This window comes from Rhizophagus irregularis, chromosome 13 (genome assembly GCF_026210795.1).
Source record: "Rhizophagus irregularis chromosome 13, complete sequence".
In the NCBI taxonomy this organism is placed as follows: Eukaryota; Fungi; Glomeromycota; class Glomeromycetes; order Glomerales; family Glomeraceae; genus Rhizophagus; species Rhizophagus irregularis.
This window is the reverse complement of record NC_089441.1, coordinates 1,581,482-1,602,099: the sequence shown is the minus strand read 5'-3', so window position 1 is coordinate 1,602,099 and position 20,618 is coordinate 1,581,482. Positions and strand designations below refer to the sequence as shown.

The following is a 20,618-nucleotide window of genomic DNA, read 5'->3' as shown; positions in this document are numbered from 1 at the left end:
TTATATATAAATAAATAAGTATTTTCCTTACTTTTTCGTGAATAAGTGTTTTCAGGATAATAAAGTGGGTCTGGTTCACATTACCGACAATCATTTTACCGACAATCATTTTACCGACACTCACTTTACCGACAGGTACGTTTTACCGACAATCATATTACCGACAATCATTTTACCGACAAAATAATAATTATTTTTAAGTTACAAAAAAAGCAAATTATATAAACTAAATTAAGAAAATTATTAAGAACAATTCTAAGTACAATATATTATGAAGCTGAAATAAATTTTTTAAAAAATAAAATTGATAAATTAAATATTCATTAAATTCAAATTATTTTATTATATATAAATATCATAGTATTTTACATTTTGTTATATATTAATCAATTTTTTATTTTACATATTATGGTAAATTCTTTTATATTAAATATGTATTTTAATTTTCATAACTGAAGTGGGTAGTGAAATAGTAATAAATACTGTAAGTGTTGATGGTAAAATTGGGTGTCGGTAAAATGAGTGTCGGTAAAGTGTACCTGTCGGTAATATGATTGTCGGTAATATGAGTGTCGGTAAAATGATTTTCGGTAGTATGATTGTCGGTAATGTGAACGGGTCCCAATAAAATAAAGTTATTTATTTATTGCTTAACAATTAATATCAGTTACTTGAATGTTAAAGTGATAATATCTTGGAAAAAAAGGAATTTTCATTGCGCGATGAATTTTATAAAAATGTTAGGAATTCGGCGAAATTGACGATTCGGTGAAATGGATTAAGCGAAATTTACGTCCCTTCAGCGAAATATCCCTTAGGCGAAACATCCCTTCGGCGAAATGGCTTCGGCGAAATTGGTTTCGGCGAAATGGCTTTTGGTGTAATGATGATTTGGTAATAAAAAAATCGAGCGGGCGATCAATATTTTAATTACTGTATTTATTATTTATATAAATTCTATATTTAATTTGAGTTTAAAAACTCATGATAAGAATTTGACTTGGATCATGTGATATAATAGATGGACCAACACATTTCCAAGTGTCATTCTAGGATCATTACCAAACTGATTACGATATGATCCTAATTTTAGGGTTTGAATTTTTTTTTTTTTATTAGAAATGATTTCCCATATAAGTGGGTTATATGGGTTATAACATCCTACTATTAATTGGTAGACGATGATGGAGAAAGAGCTATTAATAATAAATTGCTCTGGGTCTAATTTTTGTTATAATTAATGTCTCATTGTGATCGCTGATTCGCCGTCTTGACTAATTACCATAATATGAACTATTATTCCTGTCGTGGAATGTTCGATTATCGACCAAGTTTTTCATTTGTCTGGAGTGTATGTTGAATATCATCATTTATCAACATTTTGAACTCGTGATATTTTAAGATTTCATGACATGAATTAATTTAATTGGATAAAAATTTTTTAAGGTAGAATTTGAAAAAAAAAAAATATTCGTTTGAAGATATATAATAAAATCTGTTAATTGATCCCTCCATTACTTTAATATCAAATATCGCTTCAAATTTTAACATCTTGTGTAGGATGTCCGAGATACCATTTGATCAAATTAACCCATATTAACCTTCTCCAAAAAAAAGATAACGTTTCCATAATTGGTGCTTTTAATCTAATAAATTGATCGTAATCCGCATATTCTATCGATATAAAAATCATTAAATTTGTATTTGACTCATTACTAGAAATTAAATCAAGAATTTCTAAAGAATTTCGGCATAAAACTAATGCCCATTCTCAATTAAATAATTTTGAATGAAATGGACCGAAGTTTGAATGTTGAGTTCGTTCACAATTGTCATGAATTTTATTCAATTTAGACTACCCGATCTCGTTCGTCCAAGAAGCATAAAATGATTCTTTTTTACCAAAAACATTACAAGAAATACCATCATTCTAAAAAGGAGACGATTATATTTCAGTGTATAACAAGTCAAAAGGTTAGAGAAAATCGGTTATTGGTATGAATAATAATTAAAATGGCCAGGTGGTGCGAGTTGGTGGATATGTGCTGTAGGTCAGTAGGTATGTGGATTGGTGGATCTAACGTTATATTTTTTATTTTCGAGTACAGTACATTCGTTTTAGTCAAATATCAATCCTTTTCTGGAGAAATCAAAAAAAAAAAAACACGTGAGAAACGTACAAAAAGGAGATTTTTTTTTTAAAAAAAAAATTACTAATTTATCATTCTGATAGTAGCTCAGGAAAGCCAGTTTCTCCTTAATATCTAACCCTAGCCCTATGAAAAAAAAAATTCTTTAAAATATACTTAAAATGTACTTATATATTTTAAAATATATCTAAAATGTACTTAAAATTTTTAAATGTACTTAAAATATACTTAAAATTGCAATTTTAAGTATATTTAAAGTATGAAATTTTATACTTAAATTATATTTAAAATATACTTAATTGCAATTTAAATATAATTTAAGTATAATTTAAGTACAAAATTTTACACTTTAAATATACTTAAAATTGCAATTTTAAGTATATTTTAAGTATATTTTAAAATGTTAAGTATATTTTAGATATATTTTAAAAATATATAAGTATATTTTAAGTACATTTTAAAGAAATTTTTTTTTATAGGGTAGTTCCTCCATTACTACTGTAGTCCTTTATTTACTAAAGGACAATAAAAAATAAATAAAACCGAACAAAATAAAAATAAAAAGGAAAAAAATATCAAAGAAAATGAAAAATAAAATATTAATATATCCTTTTTTCATAATTTGACGTAAAATTTCATTATTAAAGAAAAGCGTTATATATAACCTAACCTGACACTATAATATGCCAGTTCGGGTTTCGGGTAATCATTACGATAGTCAAAAATCCCGTAATCTGAATCAGCTTCAAAATTATTCCATTTTATCAATTATAAGATGAGTAAAATATTTTAATAAGAACTTGTAAAGAGTTCTTATACGGTAAGAGTAATGAATCATTTATTATATATGTTGTATATGAATCAAAAATAATAAATATTTTTATATGTAATTTAATAAATTTGAAGTAGGAAGAATTTTCTTTGCGTTACTTCTAAATTAAATATCGGATAGAATCATTTTTATTAATTGCAATAATAATAAACACAATTATAATAGTTATAACAACAAAATAATTAATAATAACAAAGTATAATAAATAACTAATGCAGCAAAATATAGAAAATATGTAAAATGAACTGTTATGTTAATTCAATAAATGTTCTTAAATATTTAAATATTCTTACAAATATGGAGAATTGCTGTGATGCAATTAACAAAAATGATATAAAATATTTTAGATAAAAATAATTTTACTAAATATAACAACTTATTTTGAAATATTGAAAATAAAATATTTCAAAAGAAAGAAAGAAAGAAAGAAAGGATGAATGTATATACTCAATTTAAACATATGCTCTTATTTTTTTATCACATTAAATACTTCATAGTCATCAACTTCAAAATGGTGGGAAATGTCAATTTTAGGATAATAAGTACAAAAAGAACTCCATTTGCCATCTGAATACATTAAAAGATCTGCCCATCTTCCATTGTACCCAAAACATACTCCATAATAGTTCTTCCAGCTTACAGCATAGCGTTTATCATTTACTCTATATAAATTACCAGTATCGACGCTTCTGTAATCATCAAATAAAAATAAAAAACTGTCATTTGTATTTCCATTAGTATTTCCTGACCAACTATATGGATTATACCCTCCAACTATTTTATTAGTTCCTTTAATTTTTGCTATCACAATAGTTGCTCCTTTGTCATCACATTTATTATGAAATGATGAAGCACTAAACCCATCCCTACTGCCACGTAAAATTAGATTAAAATTATATGGTACTCTTTCTAAATCATAAGCTACATTTTTTCTATCTATCCAGCTTGCAAATAATGGCATGTATTTTTTATTTATAATAAGAGAATCAATTTTACCAATATTAAAGGCCATTCTTGACGGTAACAAATCTATTCGTTTCGTACTCGGGTTTAAATATGAATTTAAAATTTCATGTTTTAATTTCTTTGGTAATAAATCTTCATAAGGTAATACATTAAGAGAAAAATCTTCTGAAGTGATATCTTGAAATCTGATTAGAGGAATAAATCTTGATATTGTCTCTCCCATTAATGTAGAATCTTCTCTGTTCCATTTAGAAGTATCAGTGTCGATTGTAAGGTGTTTTGATTGGGTCCATTTTATCAAGTTATTCCATATCTCAATTTCTTTTAATGCAAGGTCATCTCGTTTAAGTAATAATTCCAATAGTTCTGCTGGTAATTTCAAAATTTTATCAGTTCCAAATAAAATATTTGGCTCTTGACAAATTGTTTCGATACAGTAATTACGTAACGTTGTTAATGATTCATGTTGAAAAATAATTTCAAGAATTCCGACAGTGTCATTTTGTAATAATTCCTTTTGATTATTGACAATAAATTCTTGGAGATGTTCATTAAGTGTATGCAATCCAAATTCATCTGTAGAAATCAATAATTTTAAAACGTCTAGTCCATTTTTTTCAACACTCAAATCTACTTGTCCACAATATAAATACCTATCATATATTGAGAAACTTTTTTAGTTCATTTATTTTTACAAATAAAAGCATTTTATACTAATATGAACATGATAAATAACCTGAGAATTACTTCAAAAGTATGTGATGAAATATTAGGTTTCTTAAAAATATATTTTCCGTCAATTTTTTCCGCCCAATTTGAAGAAAATGCTGTACGAAAATAATTTGATTGACAACGAAGTACAAGAGAATGAGCATAAATTTCTTTTATATTTGGTTCTTCACCAACTTGTATGATAACATCATAATTTTCTTTCGATTCAAAGAGACTTTCAAAATTTTTCAAAATTTCTGAAGATAATTTTGAATCCATTTATTAGCAGTTAAGTAATATGATTTTGTGGCGTATTTATACTTAAATTTTTTCTTTGTATGACTGTCGATCAACTTTTGTAACGTTACTAGAAATATCTAGTATTAATAATTTTTTCCCGAACATAATTTTGATTTTATTCAATCTTAGCTATTTAATAAAATTATATGACTTAACGACATAACATTTATAGAACTTTGCTAAATGATTTTTTGCACAAACGGTATTACGGTCCAGCTCACGTCATCGATGCTTCTTTAAATAGTATTTTAATATTTTTTTTGTCTATAAGTTGATCATCAGCTTATTTGCCTTCTATATGTACTCTGCCAGCTTATACTGCAAGTTGAGTTGTAAAATTGCTGAATAAGTTAGTTTTATATTTGTGAGCCTGACTTTAAGATTATTAAAGTTGTAACGGGCTTTATTCTAAAAGGAATGATCTTATAAATTCTACATTGCATTAGAGTAGAAATTATTAAGTTATCTAAGTTATCTAAGTTATCTAATAACGTAATATATTACTACTCGAAGGTCGAAATTTCTCAACATAGATTATTTGGATCTTTTTCAAATAATTTTGGTATAAGTTTAACAACGATTAATTGACGATTTTTTTTCATGAAAAAAAAAATTATACTAAATAATATAATTCTGTAAGAGACGCGTACGAGATTATTGCGTAAGATATACAGTATATAAAAAGTATAATATAGCTTAAATTTGACTAAGTGGATTTTATAATAATTTAAAATTAAAATTAAACTCTTCTTTGTGGATTTTATGTACGATTTTTTATTTATTTAAATAAATACTGTAAATACAATTTAATACAACATATAAATTTAATACAATATATAATATATATAAAACTAAAATACTATAAAAAAAATGTTCTTTTATACATTACTAATTTCACAATCTTTAATAACCTGAAATGCTTCATAATGTAATATTTCAAAATTACTTGGAATACCAATTGAAGGATAAGAGGTTGGTTTACTTGTCCAATTACCATCATTCTTACATAATAAATCAGGACCATTTCCAAATGCCGGTTCCAATCTTTCATTATAATATACGGCATTCTCAGGTTGACTAACATAACCACATCTCCCAGATTTAACTTCATCTTTGTCTCCAAAATAGAATAGAAAACTATCTCTTGCAAATTTATTTGATTTTTGTCTACTAAATCCATTTGGATTATAACCTCCAACTAATTTATCCGAATCCTTAATCCTAGCTACAATCAAAGTAGCTTTAGCTCTACTCAAAGCTGATTGAAATACCGGGAATAAATTCATACCTTTATCAACATGTTTACTAATCAATAATTTGAATTTGTAGGGATTGTTATGTATCTTATAATGTGAATTAGATTCCTTGTCTATCCAATTAGCAAACACAGCGCAATGATAAGGCGTAAGCATGATTGAAGGGCTGACTTTATGATATCTTGTTCTGTGACAACATCTAATAGAATTACTTTTATCCAAGAATTTCTTCAATAAATAATTAATCATGTCTTTTGATAATAATTTTTTATAAGGTAATACCTTTTGATAAACATCTGTTGAATCAAAATAATCAAATTCAATTAAAGGAATTATATCATTTAATGTTACTTTCAATATCTTAAGTTGTTCCTTATTTAAATTATTAATATTTTGATCGAATGTTGGATGTTTAGAAATTCCCCATTTTAATACATTTTCCCAAATTTTTGATTCTTCTATTTTATAAGCTTTACATTTTAATAAATCTTTTAATAATGATTCATCTATTGAAGGAAATTTTTTTGATGAGAATATAATTTCCGGTTTCACACAAATAATTTCAAGATAATCATCCCATAATTTTGTGAATAATGAAGAATTTTTATGAATTATTTTAAAGATTTCTATTGGTTGAGATACTAAAAATTTTAATTTATTCTCATTTAAGAATTTTTTAGCGTAATTAATTAATTGTTGAACGTTAAATTCTTCTGATCCAATAATTATTTTTAGAATTTCAGATCCTTGTAAATCGGTCAATTTAACATTTCCACAATAAATAAATCTAAGAATAAATAAATATATAAATAAATTGATTAATAGAAATCATCATCAATTACTAAATTTAAATAATAATATAAATAATATAAATAATTAATAATAATAATATTTACTTTAGAATAATTTTAAACACTTGAAGATCAATGTTACGTTTACTGAATATAAACATTCCATTATTTTTATCAACCCTTTTATTTGAAAAAGCTGTTCGAAAATATTGAGATCTAATACGTAATATTACTGAATGAGCATGAACCACATTTCCATTTTCACCAACATAAAAGATTGTATCATATCCTTCTTCTGTATCAAATAATTTTTCATAATCGTCTATTACATCCGCCCAAAATTCTCCGGTCATTATGGAAATTCCTGGTGAATTAAAAAATAATTTTTTTTTTTTTTTTAAACGAATACTTATTTAAATAATTTTTTATTTAATTTTGTGTAAGGTCACATGGTATTAGCCCGCATGATTTTTAAGACTAGCCAAGTATTGACCGGTACTAAATAAAGATCGGCAAGAGAGGCTTCGGTTAAAAGGTTTGGTCGTATTAAGAAAATGTTATACAAATTTAGTAAATTTAGTATACAGTACATACTAAACATTTTAAATTACGTATAATGAACGTATTTTTAATGAAAAACGAATTTAATAACTAAAAAAAAAATTTATTATTTAATTAATTAATTAATTCAACAATTTTGGCGCGGAAAAAAGTATATAACCGTAGTTGATTATAATCTGCAAGATCAATACTGATATGGTAAAAGTCCGTGCTGCCATATAAAAAAAAAAAATTGCGAACAAATTATAAATCTGCGCCATTATTTCCCTGCATATACTTTTTATTTAGTTACAAATCAAAGGACTATTTTATATTTTAATCTATAAAAGGTTGGATCAGCCCAAGAAACAAAGAAACAATGCTATCCATAATTGAAAGGTGATGCATTGTGGCGTATAAATAAATAAACACATTCATGTAATACAAATAGCTCATGATTTTCTCCTTTTTTTTTCTTTTTGAACTTTATAAAAAATTGTCATTTTTACGAAATAAAAAAAAATTAAAATAATTTTTTTGAATAAAAAAAAAAACTTAAATAATATACAAATATTATTACGTACGATAAAAATGAAAGAAATCAAATCATGTGATATCGTCCTTCCATCTCCGAGTCTTTATATACCTAGTGGGACATCATCATTAATTATCAAAGGAGAAATTAAACTCGTACTTTCGACTCCATTAAAGGTTACTCAAGTTGTCTTAAAACTTCATGGATTTTCTCAATTTAATAATTCTCAAAAATCTACAACACGTAATCTTACTACAAAAGATTTGACTAAACAAAAACTTACCGTTGTTAATGTTACAAAAACATACAATCCTGGTGAAACTATTCTTCCATTTTCGATCACTTTAAAATCTCCACAAAATCTTCTTGAAAGTGTAGAGGGTAAACATGCCGCTGTACGTTATGTTTTGACTGCGGAATTAACCAAGGCGAATCCGCACGCTATTTACAAAACCTCGAAGAATGTAATTCTTCGTAAAAATATATTTACTAATGGGGTGGATATTAATGATAAAGTTGTGTATGAAGGTGAAAGAGAAGGATTATTGAAATATAAGGTTGAAGTTTCCAAGTATATGGTAATCGAAGATGATGGTTATGTTGGTGAAGAAAATGACGATGATGATTCTCCATGCGAAAATCCACGTGGTAAAGTAAAAGTAGAAGCTACGTTCGAATCATTAGATAAAGCTGGCGTTAAAGAAGTGAAAGTTGATGCTTTTGAATATGAAATGTATAATCTTGCAAAATTCAATTCTACAACTGGAGTTTCTTCGTCAAGTGGTTCAACTACTACTGCAAAATCGTAAGTTTAATTTGATTTTTCTTCTGTTTAAATTATTTAAATATAAATTTAGTTAATTGTTATTTTATATTTATTACATTTTTAGATCAACTTCAGCTCCTAAGCCTAAAACTCCTACTACAAGAGCCGCACCAAAGATTCCGGCATTTTCTAATGTTAATATACAAAATCCTCATCATACTAAACCCCTTCTTACTCCCTCGCTTACAATCCCTGTGTCTTCTAATGCATCTGAACCCGTAACTTTTGAAATTCCTATACATAAAAGAATGAAGCCTGATTCAAATATCAATTTTTTGGAAATAAAACATGAAATTATTATGACAATAAGATTTGATAAATTCATGTTAACTCCTTTGAAACTTGAAGTTCCTATTTCTATTATAACCATAGGTTCATAATCTAATTAATAATAAATTTTTTGATGAAAATAAAAAAATTATTTTAATAATTTTCATTAATAGATAATTAAAAAAAATTAATAGATTTTATTTCTTTATTTTTCCTTTTTCCTTTTTTTTTCAATATTGTAATTTTCTTATTAAAAAAAAATTTAATAAATGAATTTTAGAACTTTTAATGATGCTTATAAGAAGGATTAGAAAAATTTCAGATTTATGATTTTAGAGACATACAATAATTAACGCTAATGATATACTTGACGCTAGATCTATAAATTACGAAGGAAATTTTTTTTTTTTGTTATAAAACCGTATTTTACAACGTATGTTAATTAATCTATAATGATGGTTGAAAATTATTTTCAAGGATAGGTGGTGATTTCTTCGAAAAAGAATTTTCCGTCCTTTTCTTAAATTTGATCTTTCATCAGCTTGTATTATAGCTTGCTTTTTCAAACAACTTTAAAATTTAAAATAATTTCCTCCATGTATTCTGTAAGGAGAGAATGAATTAAGCAGAGGAACGAATTTCTATGTACACGTTTTCTCATTATTATATGTGATGCATAGACTCATGCATTATATGGCGGGATCGTGATGAACGACAAAAATCGTGATTGCGAAAATTATCACAACAATCATTACGATGAAGTAACTATCTTCTCTCATTTTCGGTCGAACCAATTCTGATTTATCACGATAAATAGTGCGTGCTGTTATCTTTTACCGAAATCAACTTCCCTTAAGTAAATTCAAAGAGAAGAATCACGAATTTAATTAATCTTATTTCAATCATGATTTCGTTTTAAAACTTGTTGCTATAGTTTTTTTAATTAGAAGATTTCTAATGGACTTATTCAAGTCAAATAATGTCGATTTCGTAAATTTGATCTTTCATAATAGCTTGCTTTCAAATAACTTTTTAAAGTTTAAAATAATTTTGCAGAATCTTGCAGGGAGAGAATGAATTTAAGCGAAAGAACGAATTTCTTATGTACACGTTTCACATTATTATATGTGATGCATAGACTCATGCATTAGAACGACAAAAATCGTGATTGTGAAAATTGTAACAACAATCATTACGATGAAGTAAACTACCTTCACCATTTTCAGTCGAACCAATCTGATTTATCACGATAAATAGTGCTATTATCTTTCATCGAAATCAACATCTCTTAAGTAAATTCAAAGAAAAGAATCATAAATTTAATTAATCCTATTTCAGTCACGATTTCGGTTTAAAATTTTGCTATAGTTTTTTTAATTAGAAGTATTAATAATGATTAATGAATTAATCTCCGCAACTCTTGTAAGAGCTGTCGTTTGTATCGTATAAGAAATAGATAATACTTGGGAAAAAATGGAAAAAGATGAATATTAATAAATCAATACTATATACATTTAAACACAATTCCATAAAATAAAATACAGTGTGTCTAGTACACGCAGATCTTGCACAAAATTTTTAATTTAAACTCTTAACGATTGCAAATAATATAAATAATCGCGTAGTATTGGTTATGATACGGCACAATACAATAAATTTATTGATTATAGGGAATCTCTACTATTCGGCGAGTAATACATTAAATCAATACGTGTATTTTAAATTGGCATTATTCCATTCGGAATTCTGCGATTAAAACATTAAATTAAATATCCAAATATATTTTCATTTGTTAAATTTTGTCTTAACGTTACAAAATACTAAAAAAAAAATAATTTTTTTTATTTTTAATTGTAAATTTTTTTTTTTTTTTGAAATAGAATGAATTTGAATGATTATTGTAAAAATAAACCTTAGATGCACGAAGAACATACATTTTTTCTTTTGTAAGAATACGAACTGAACTTGTTCTAAACAAATTCTTAATAATATAATAATAGGTTAATTCGGTATATAAAAAGTTTATCTATACATTCTATTTATCGATGTAACATCCAATGCATAGATGCAAACCTTGAAAGTTGAAACACGCCACAAAAAGATCATCAAAGTCATTTCTTACATAAACATTGTTGACATTGTCATACAATATTAATAACCACTTACAGTATTATATAAAAAATGACATCAGCACATACAGGTCGCACAACTTCGGTAAAATTTTCGTTTCTGAATTCCGGAATTCTTTTCTTGTTTTTAAAAAATTATTAAAAAAAAAAGAAATGTCATATAAATTTTAGGAATCTGCTATCAACGATTATGAAAAATTGCTTGAAACTGGAGAAAGATCTGATGTTATTATATATGCTGGAGAGAATGAAGAATTTCGTGCTCATTTGTCTATCTTATGCGTTAGGTCCGAATACTTTCGCGCAAAAACTGGGCTGAGAAAAAAGACGGAATGCTTATCTTTAAAAAACTAACATTGAATTTAACTTGTTTCTGGTTATTCATAGGTAAAATTATAATCAGATATATTACATCAAATTATATTTCAAAATAAATATAATTTGATAATTATATACAGATTCATTTTTTGTGGAAAAGTTAATTTAACAAAATTACAAGTTTTGAAATGTTGAAACTTTGATAGCAGTAAATGAATTAGATATTATTCAAGAATACTTGTCTATAAATAAGTCTGATTTCTTGAACCGAAACCCTATAGAAATTCTTGAGATACAGTAGTTTATCAACATGAAAAATTCACAGAGTTATGGAATTTTTGTCTTAGTAATATTAAAAAATCAATTGACTTAATAATTTAGAAATACCTAAATTACCTTTATTAGAATTCTTTTAAAACATAATGATTCTGCTATGGATGAGATTGTTATGTGGGAAAAGTTTAATCGAATGAGATCTTGCACAAAATCCTACTATTCAAAAGATGTTAAAATTGGAGTAAAGAGAAATATAAATTTTCTCTTTTTTAGATAACAATTAGTGTTGTTCTTTTATTATGAAAAGTAGAAAACTCGACTTGTAGCAGTGATAAAAACAAGAATGTGTAATTATTTGCTTTTCTCTTATCTTTAATATTTTTTTTTTACAACTTGAACTTTTTATTGTATTATTAATTAGTCTCTCGAACTTTCACTATTACAGTTTCAAGCATTAGTATGTGTAATACCGTAATTGTTTGCTATTTGGGCGTGATTTGAAAAATTACCATAATAATTTTCGCGATGAAAAAATGAGAGATAATATTCCAGCAAAAATTCATCAATATATTATTAGAAAGTAGTCTAACTATCCGCCTTAGTATTTGGAGCTTTGAATGGACAATCTAAGATATAATTCCAAATGAGTATAATGGTTGCGCTTGGCGTTTTTTGAACATGATGAGGATATATTGAAGTGGAGCGTTAACAAGTTTCGATCAAATCATTCAGGCAGCATCGCTCTATAAAAAAAAATTCTAGAAAAAACTCTAATAAATGATCATTTCTCTAGTTTTCATTTCGAAGAAACTCAGACATGTGATTATTTTCTGAAAAATTTTTTATAGAGTCGAACTACCTGCACCATTTTCGGCCGAATCAATTCTGATTTATCCCAATAGATTGTACCGATATCTTTTACCAAAATATACACTTTAATCCTACTTCAATCATATATATTCCGTAAAAGGCTCATATTTCCGGAATTAATAACGGAATTTCTTGAATTATTTTCATTTTCCGTGAATGGATCCAAGAAAGGCTCATTCCGGAGTTTCACAGAAATAACGGATAAAATTTTTTATAGGGGGGAAAAAATGAAAATTAATAAATCAATTACATTTAAACATAATTCCGTACAGTGCGTCTAGATATCATATCGCAGAGCTTGCACAACTGAAAATTTTAATTTAAGTAAAAATAATGTAAATAATTGCATAGTACTGGCTATAAACAATTTATACTATTCGGCGAGTAACACAATAATCAATACATGTATTTTAAATCCAAATTTTTGGCAAAATGAGGTACAAGTAAGTGATTAATTGCCTTAATCTTCTCTCTAACGTTGTGATATTTATATTTCTCGTGCCTTTCTGACAGTTTTTTCTAAAGGACGTTCCGCCAATTATTAAAAGCTTTACGAAAATCTTTCGACAACCCCAAGAACACCACCAAAAAATTTTCGGTAACATGACTTTATTAGGTTAGTATGTTTAATCTTGCGATTAAAACATTAAATTAAATATCCGAATATATTTCATTTGTTCTTGTATTAAATTCTTTTTTTTATAAAATACTAAAATGAAATAATTTTGTTTTAAATGAAATGGTAGTTTTTTTTTTTGAAATAGAATGAATTTGAATGATTATGATAAGAAAAAACCTTAGACACAAGAAGAAAATACATTAGAAAATATATTATTTCCTTTAATCAGATAGTGAGCAGAAAACTAATTTTACCTCCATTTTCACGAGAGAGCCGTCGATACGAACTGACTTGATTTAGACAAATACTTAATAATATAATAATAGGTAATTCAAATCCATATTCTACGATAAATTTGTTGTTGGATATTAATGTCATATTATTCCCAATTAAAATTTTATAGTTTTTTTTTTTATACATCCGAACAATTACAAGATCATCATCAATTATGTACTATAGTTGTCTAGTGATTTCTTCTTGTCATTGTCGCACAGTATTAAGCATTAACCACTTATATTATTTAAAGATAAAAAAAGACATCAGCACAAAACAGGGTCGCACAACTTCGGTAATTTTCGTTCCGAATTTTTTTTTTTTAAAAAAAAAAAAATTATTAAAAAAAAAGAAATGTCATATAAATTTTGGGGATCTGCTATTAACGATTATGAAAAATTGCTTGAAACTGGAGAAAGATCTGATGTTATTATATATGTTGGTGAGAATGAAGAAGAATTTCGTGCTCATTCCGCTATTTTATGTATTAGGTCCGAATACTTTCGCGCAGCTTTCTCAAACAACTGGGCTGAGAAAAAAGATGGAATGCTTATCTTTAAAAAACCAAATATTGAATCCAACTTGTTTCGGATTATTCTTAGGTAAAATTATAATCAGATATATATATTATTTATATGTGTGTGTGTGTTTCAAAATAAATAATATAATTTAATAATACTACACAACTTTTACTAGATTCATTTATTGTGGAGACGTTGATTTAACAAAATTGCAGGGTCCTGAAGTGTTAAAGCTTTTGATAGCAGTAGATGAGTTAGATATCCAACTTTTAATTTCATGTATTCAAGAATATTTAACTATAAATAAATCTGATTTCTTATACAAAAACCCTATAGAAATTCTTGAGATAGTTTATCAACATGAAAAATTCACAGATTTATGGAGTTTTTGTCTCGATAAAATTTGTGAAGAACCTGAAAAGTTAATCAATTCTGATAAATTTATTAATTTAAAAACACCTTTATTAGAATTACTTTTAAAACGGGATGATTTTGCTTTGGATGAGATTATTATATGGGAAGGTTTAATCAAATGGGGTCTTGCACAAAATCCTACTATTCCAAAAGATGTTAATAAATGGAGTAAAGAGCAATTTACAATTATGGAAAGGACTCTTCATGGATTTATTCCATTAGTAAGATTTTATCACATTCCTTCAGATGTCTTTTTTTATAAAGTTTTACCTTATAGAAAATTGTTACCTAAACAACTAGTTTATGAGATTACGGAATATAATATGGTTCCGGATAAAAAATCGACTATTAACATACAAACTCCTAGGAAACAAAAATTATTATTAAAATTTGGTTCATCCCTTATTGACTCTAATCATTTCGCAATATTTGCCAGTTGGATTGATAAGAAAGATAATTTATATTATAATTTTGAAAATATTCCTTATAATTTTAATTTACTTTATCGTGCAAGTAGGGACGGAATGGATACTAAGCAATTCCGTAATAATTGCAATAACAAGGGAGCAACTATTGTAATTACACAAGTTAAAGGAACGAACCAAATAATTGGTGGATATAATCCACTTGTATGGGATTCAAGTAATTCAACAAAAGCAACAACAGATAGTTTTATATTTTCATTTGCAGATAAAAAAGACATAAATACTGCAATAATTGGTCGAGTCAAGAATACAAATAGTGCAATATTTTGTGCTGGTACTCTTGGACCAGCATTTGGACCTGGTGCTGATTTGTATTGTACTAGTGGGAAGCAATGGGAATGCTCATCGCAGAACCATTATTACTCAATTAATTTACCTTTCAGAACGTTTTTTGCAGAAGATTATGAAGTTTTTCAAGTTATCAAAAAACAATCAATTGGCTAGAATTTGTATACAATAATTTAAATCCGGATGATGAAATTATTACGATAATAAATTATCCTATTTACATAATCTCGGTTCTTATTTATTTATTTTTTCTATTTTGATTATATTATTTTTAAATTTGCGTGATGAATCACATTGGTATCTTGAAAACCTCGAAACTTTAAATAAACTTCACTATGCAATCACCTCTTATCTAATACTGTATTTGAATGATTTTGTAATGATTATTTAATTGACTTCTGTTCTCCCTCATAATCGCAAGTTCTATATCGTATGTTTTCCTCTCTCCCACCCGTATAAGATATTTCTGAGTTAGTAATTTCGACCGAATCGAACAGGAAAGAAACATAAGATGGGAATTTAACTTTCTAAGCACTATTATTATTCTGCTGTTACGATGTAAAGTAGTAAACTCGACTTAAAACTTCATTCTTCCTCTGATATTTTCAAACTATTTGGGCGCGATTTGAAAAATTGCCATAACAACAATCTTAATGATGAAAAAATGAGAGATAATATTCCGGCAAAAATGGGCATAATGATAAATGAGAGTTGCTCTTAGTATTTTTTGAACGTATATTAAAGGGAACGTTAGCAGTAATAACAGCGTTAGAATTAACGTATGTAAATACATAATTTTTTCTGTAATTTCTAGATCAAACCATTCAGGCAGCATCGAACCACAATACCTGCACTATTTTTGGCCGAATAAATTTTGATTTATCACGATAGATAGTGCCGTTATCTTCCAAAATACCCAGTAAATAGTTTTTGTATAAATTTATACCAAACGGGCTCATTGGCTCGAAATTAGCTCAAATTTATGCAAAAAATAATCCAAATTTAAGCCAATCTAGAGCCAATTATATATGGATGAGCCCATTTGGTACAAATTTATACAAAAACTATTTACTGGGAATCAACATCCCTTAAAGTTAATTTAAAGAAAGAAGCATAAATTTTAATTTATCCTACTTCAATCATATGATTCGATTTAAAAAGTTTTCTATTGTTTTTTAATTAGAGGTATTAAAAATAACTCTAATTGATTCATTCAAGCCAAGCAATGTTTCTTTCATACTTTTCGTAACTCTTGCAATAGCTGTTGCTTCTAGCGTATACTAAGAGATAGATAATACGTGGGAAAAAATGAAAAGGGGAATATTAATAAATCAATACTATATACGTTTAAATTACACCATCGATTCTGTACAGTATCGTATACGTGGAGCTTGCATAAAATTTTAATTTAAACTCTTAACGATTATGAATAATGTAAATAATTGCATTGTACTGGCTATAAGCAATCTCTATATACTATTCGACGAGTAACACATTAAATCAATACGTATATTTTAAATTTAAATTTTTGAAAAACGAGGTACAAGTAATAATTAATTATGTTTAGTCTTGTGATTAAAAAATTAAATTAAACATCCATTTGTTCTAGCATTAAAATCTATTTTTTTTTATAAAATGTTACAAATCATTGAAAAGAAATAATTTTGTTTTATTTTAATTATTTGTAAATGAAATGATGTTTTTTTTTTTTGAAATGCAATGAATTTTAATGATTATTATCGGAGAAGGGTAAAAACAAACCTTAGACATCAGGAGTTGTATTTTTTGTAGAGTCTATGTAGTATCTATAATCTTATATATATCTAATGTAAATTTATTATATAAATTTTTATAAATCTGTAATACATATGAATTATTTATTTATTTTTTATATAATTGTAGAAATATTATAAATATTTTGTATAAAATTAGCATAAATATAGAATTATTTAAATATAAGTTTATGTATAATTTATAGTTAAATAAATTTTATATAAATATTTCATATAAAATTGTATGAATATAGAATTATTTAAATATAAATTTATATGTAATTTACAGTTAAATAAATATTATATAGATATTTTATATGTCATTATATATTTTATATAAAATTTTCATATAAATTTATATAAGTTTAAAAATATTTATATATTTTATTTAATTTTCAAATATATGCAAAATTACTAATACAATATATAAAAAATTTTTATTATTAATATCGCAGTTAAGTGATTGACATCTTTCAAAATAAATTGTAATATATTAACAAAATATTCTCATCAAAAAAATAATACGAAATATTTTTTTTAATGCATTTGTTACTATCGAAATGCGTTGGGTCACGTGATAGTAACAGAAATTCGTATTATATTTATCACGAAAATAGAGTGTATATGTTTAAATTTTTAAAATATAAATTTATTCGAAATAAATAATAACTTAAAATAATGAAATAATACAAATAAATAAATACTAATTCATAAATCATAACAAAAAGATAAAATATTGCTGCCTCCACTGGCGACCTATAATATTACCGATAAAACTAAACTAAACTAAAAATTAGTACTAAAATAAGTCCTCTTTTCCTTACCGTTCACCCATTATATATATATTGTTCATAATTTTGGTATAAATTATACTAAATTATACCAAGTATAAATTATACTATGTGTAAATTATACTGTTACGCTGCCAATCATTTAGATTACCTGCGAATTTCTTGGAGTTTCGGTGTGGCGCAGTTCGGTCGTAACACATTAAATACTTGGCCACATTATGAAAAATCATTGTAATAAATATTTGTCTATAATAATCCATAATATTTTTTTATTTTTATTTTTATAATTTGAAGTGAGCATAGCTTCAGCATTTACTATACAGAGACTACAAGAATCGAAAATAGTACAAATAAGAAAACTTTATCATATATCACGTTATATCACGTTATATCACGTGTATCACGTGATATAATCCGCATCTAAAATGGTAAACCTTATTTTAACTTTAAACTTTTTATTTTAACTTCAAAAATTAAATAATGATAAGTTTTTGAAAGAATTCATCAAAATCAAAAATAAAAAATTAGTAAAAGTGACATTAATGGTTCAAAAAAAAAAATCAAAGAATAAAAAATATTTAATTATATATTTACCATAAATTGTTATTTGAAAAACAATTTTTTTTATTTGAGATTATGAACTATTTATAAATAGAATTTTATGTAAGGCTGTAATGAATATAATAAAAATCTATCATGATAAACTTAAACTAAAAAAGGCAACAAAGTATGTATTTTTTTACTTTAATTCATATTGTTGTTATCAATAAGGATCTTTATTAACTGAATTTTATTCATCTTATTTACGCCAATATATAAAAAAATAGTATATTTTTACTATTTGTAATATCTATTCGATAACATAAAATTTTTGTTGTACAGTTTATAAAATAGAATCTCTTTAAACGATCTACAAATAGTGTGATTAGTAATCATACCAACGATTATTTCATATAAATAGTAAAGTTAAACTTTACTTTTTTACCTTTTACTTTCTTGCTTTCTTTTCAATTTTCGTATTCCCTATTATTTACTTTACTTTTCATTATTTTATTTTACTACTTCTTTATTAACTTTTTTTAAACTATGAGAAATCTTAGATCAAATTCAAATCGTAAAGTAAAAGACCAGCAAGATATTGAATCTGTAAGTACTATTGTGCAATATTTATCATTTGTACATGGTATACAATGTACTTTTTTTTTATTTAGATTATTGATAAATTTGAAACAAATAAGAACTCTACATCAAACAATGAAAAGAAAAAACGAAAAACTTTTATGCAGAAAGTTAATAAGCCAATTTGTTTTAACCACTAAAACTTTGACTAATGACAAGTCACCCATTTCATCAAAAACTATACGTGATACTTATGATGTCATATCCAAACCAAAAATTACGCCTAATACTAATGATCTGATACATCATTTGATATACTTAGTATTACAGATGATAATCTATTAAAAGACTCATCTGAATCACAAATACCAATTGTAGTTGAAGATAAAAATAAAAATTCCCCACGTTTAACATTGGTTGATATTAACCGAAATCAAATTCATACTAGTGTTACCAACCAAAATATTAATGGTATGTTTCAAAATAATATATTTGATAATAATTAATACCTAATAATTTGCTAATTATAATCTTTAATATAGTTATTTGATCTTCATGAAAAGACGCATGATCAAACCATGGCTATGTTTCAAAAACAAGAAAGAACTATAAACCAAATGCAAACACAAGTTAAACAAATTTAATCTATAACTGAAAAATTGGAAAGTATTATAGAAGGGAAGAAAAAGTCCGAGTGGTGGGAGGTATATACATTTGTAAAACATATTTTTTTATGTTCTATTTTAATTTTTATTTATATGATAGCAATTTGTGGAATATGGAGTTAAAGAAATAATAAATGACTGCCTATATCCAAAGGAAGAAACACTTTCATTGCATATTAAAAAACATTTAGCAGTAATGGCTCCTGAAAAAATGCAAAAATATGAATAACTGACTAAATGGAATGTCTTGTGGCGAAGAATTGAAGAAAAGGTAAATTTAAGGTTTTTTTATCTTTTTATTTATTCATATATTATACTAATAATTGTACAATTATAATAATTATTTAGGTTGGTTCATATTGTTATTCATATTGCGGAAGCTTATTTGGAACAATACGTTGGCATATGTGGTCATGTTTAAAAGGTCAATTAGAGAAAGTAGATACATCATCAGCAGTTATATTTTTTATAGAATTTATGTAATATCTATAATCCTATATATATCCAATATAAATTTTTTATATAAATTTTTATAGGTCTATAATACACATATACATTTTATTTGCTTTTTATTTAAATATAGAAATATTATAAATATTTTATATAAACTTTGTGTAAATATAAAACTATTTAAATATAAGTTTATTTGTAATTTATAGTCAAATAAATAATATGCAAGTATTAAATATAAAATTATATAGATATAGAATTACTTAAATATAAGTTTATTTGTAATTTATAGTTAAATAAAAATTATGCAAGTATTTTATATACTAACTATATATGTATATAATTAGATACGTGTTTTATATAAAATTTTCATATAAATTTGTATAGGTTTAAAAAATATTTATATATTTTATTTAATTTTCAAATGAGTATAAAATTATAATAATTACCT

The 20,618-nt window shown here is 25.4% G+C and overlaps 4 protein-coding genes across 4 annotated transcripts; 3 read left to right on the top strand and 1 right to left on the bottom strand.

Moving 5' to 3' along the window:
* Window positions 1-5,837: 5,837 nt before the first annotated feature.
* Window positions 5,838-6,371, bottom strand: OCT59_004941 (uncharacterized protein; the record flags this gene model as incomplete). Its single annotated transcript, XM_025328595.2, has 1 exon — window positions 5,838-6,371. One exon carries the CDS (start codon window positions 6,369-6,371, stop codon window positions 5,838-5,840), a length of 534 nt encoding a protein of 177 aa, XP_025165947.2.
* Window positions 6,372-8,137: 1,766 nt separating this feature from the next.
* Window positions 8,138-9,812, top strand: OCT59_004940 (uncharacterized protein; the record flags this gene model as incomplete). Its single annotated transcript, XM_025328596.2, has 2 exons — window positions 8,138-8,886; window positions 8,972-9,812. 2 exons carry the CDS (start codon window positions 8,138-8,140, stop codon window positions 9,285-9,287), a joined length of 1,065 nt encoding a protein of 354 aa, XP_025165948.1. The 3' UTR covers window positions 9,288-9,812.
* Window positions 9,813-13,202: 3,390 nt separating this feature from the next.
* Window positions 13,203-14,387, top strand: OCT59_004939 (uncharacterized protein; the record flags this gene model as incomplete). The annotated part of the gene is made up of 6 exons (XM_066138044.1): window positions 13,203-13,213; window positions 13,296-13,368; window positions 13,619-13,664; window positions 13,916-13,957; window positions 14,154-14,264; window positions 14,359-14,387. 6 exons carry the CDS (start codon window positions 13,203-13,205, stop codon window positions 14,385-14,387), a joined length of 312 nt encoding a protein of 103 aa, XP_065997228.1.
* Window positions 14,388-19,520: 5,133 nt separating this feature from the next.
* On the top strand, window positions 19,521-19,946 carry OCT59_004938 (uncharacterized protein; the record flags this gene model as incomplete). The annotated part of the gene is made up of 3 exons (XM_066138043.1): window positions 19,521-19,523; window positions 19,595-19,681; window positions 19,818-19,946. 3 exons carry the CDS (start codon window positions 19,521-19,523, stop codon window positions 19,944-19,946), a joined length of 219 nt encoding a protein of 72 aa, XP_065997227.1.
* Window positions 19,947-20,618: the final 672 nt, after the last annotated feature.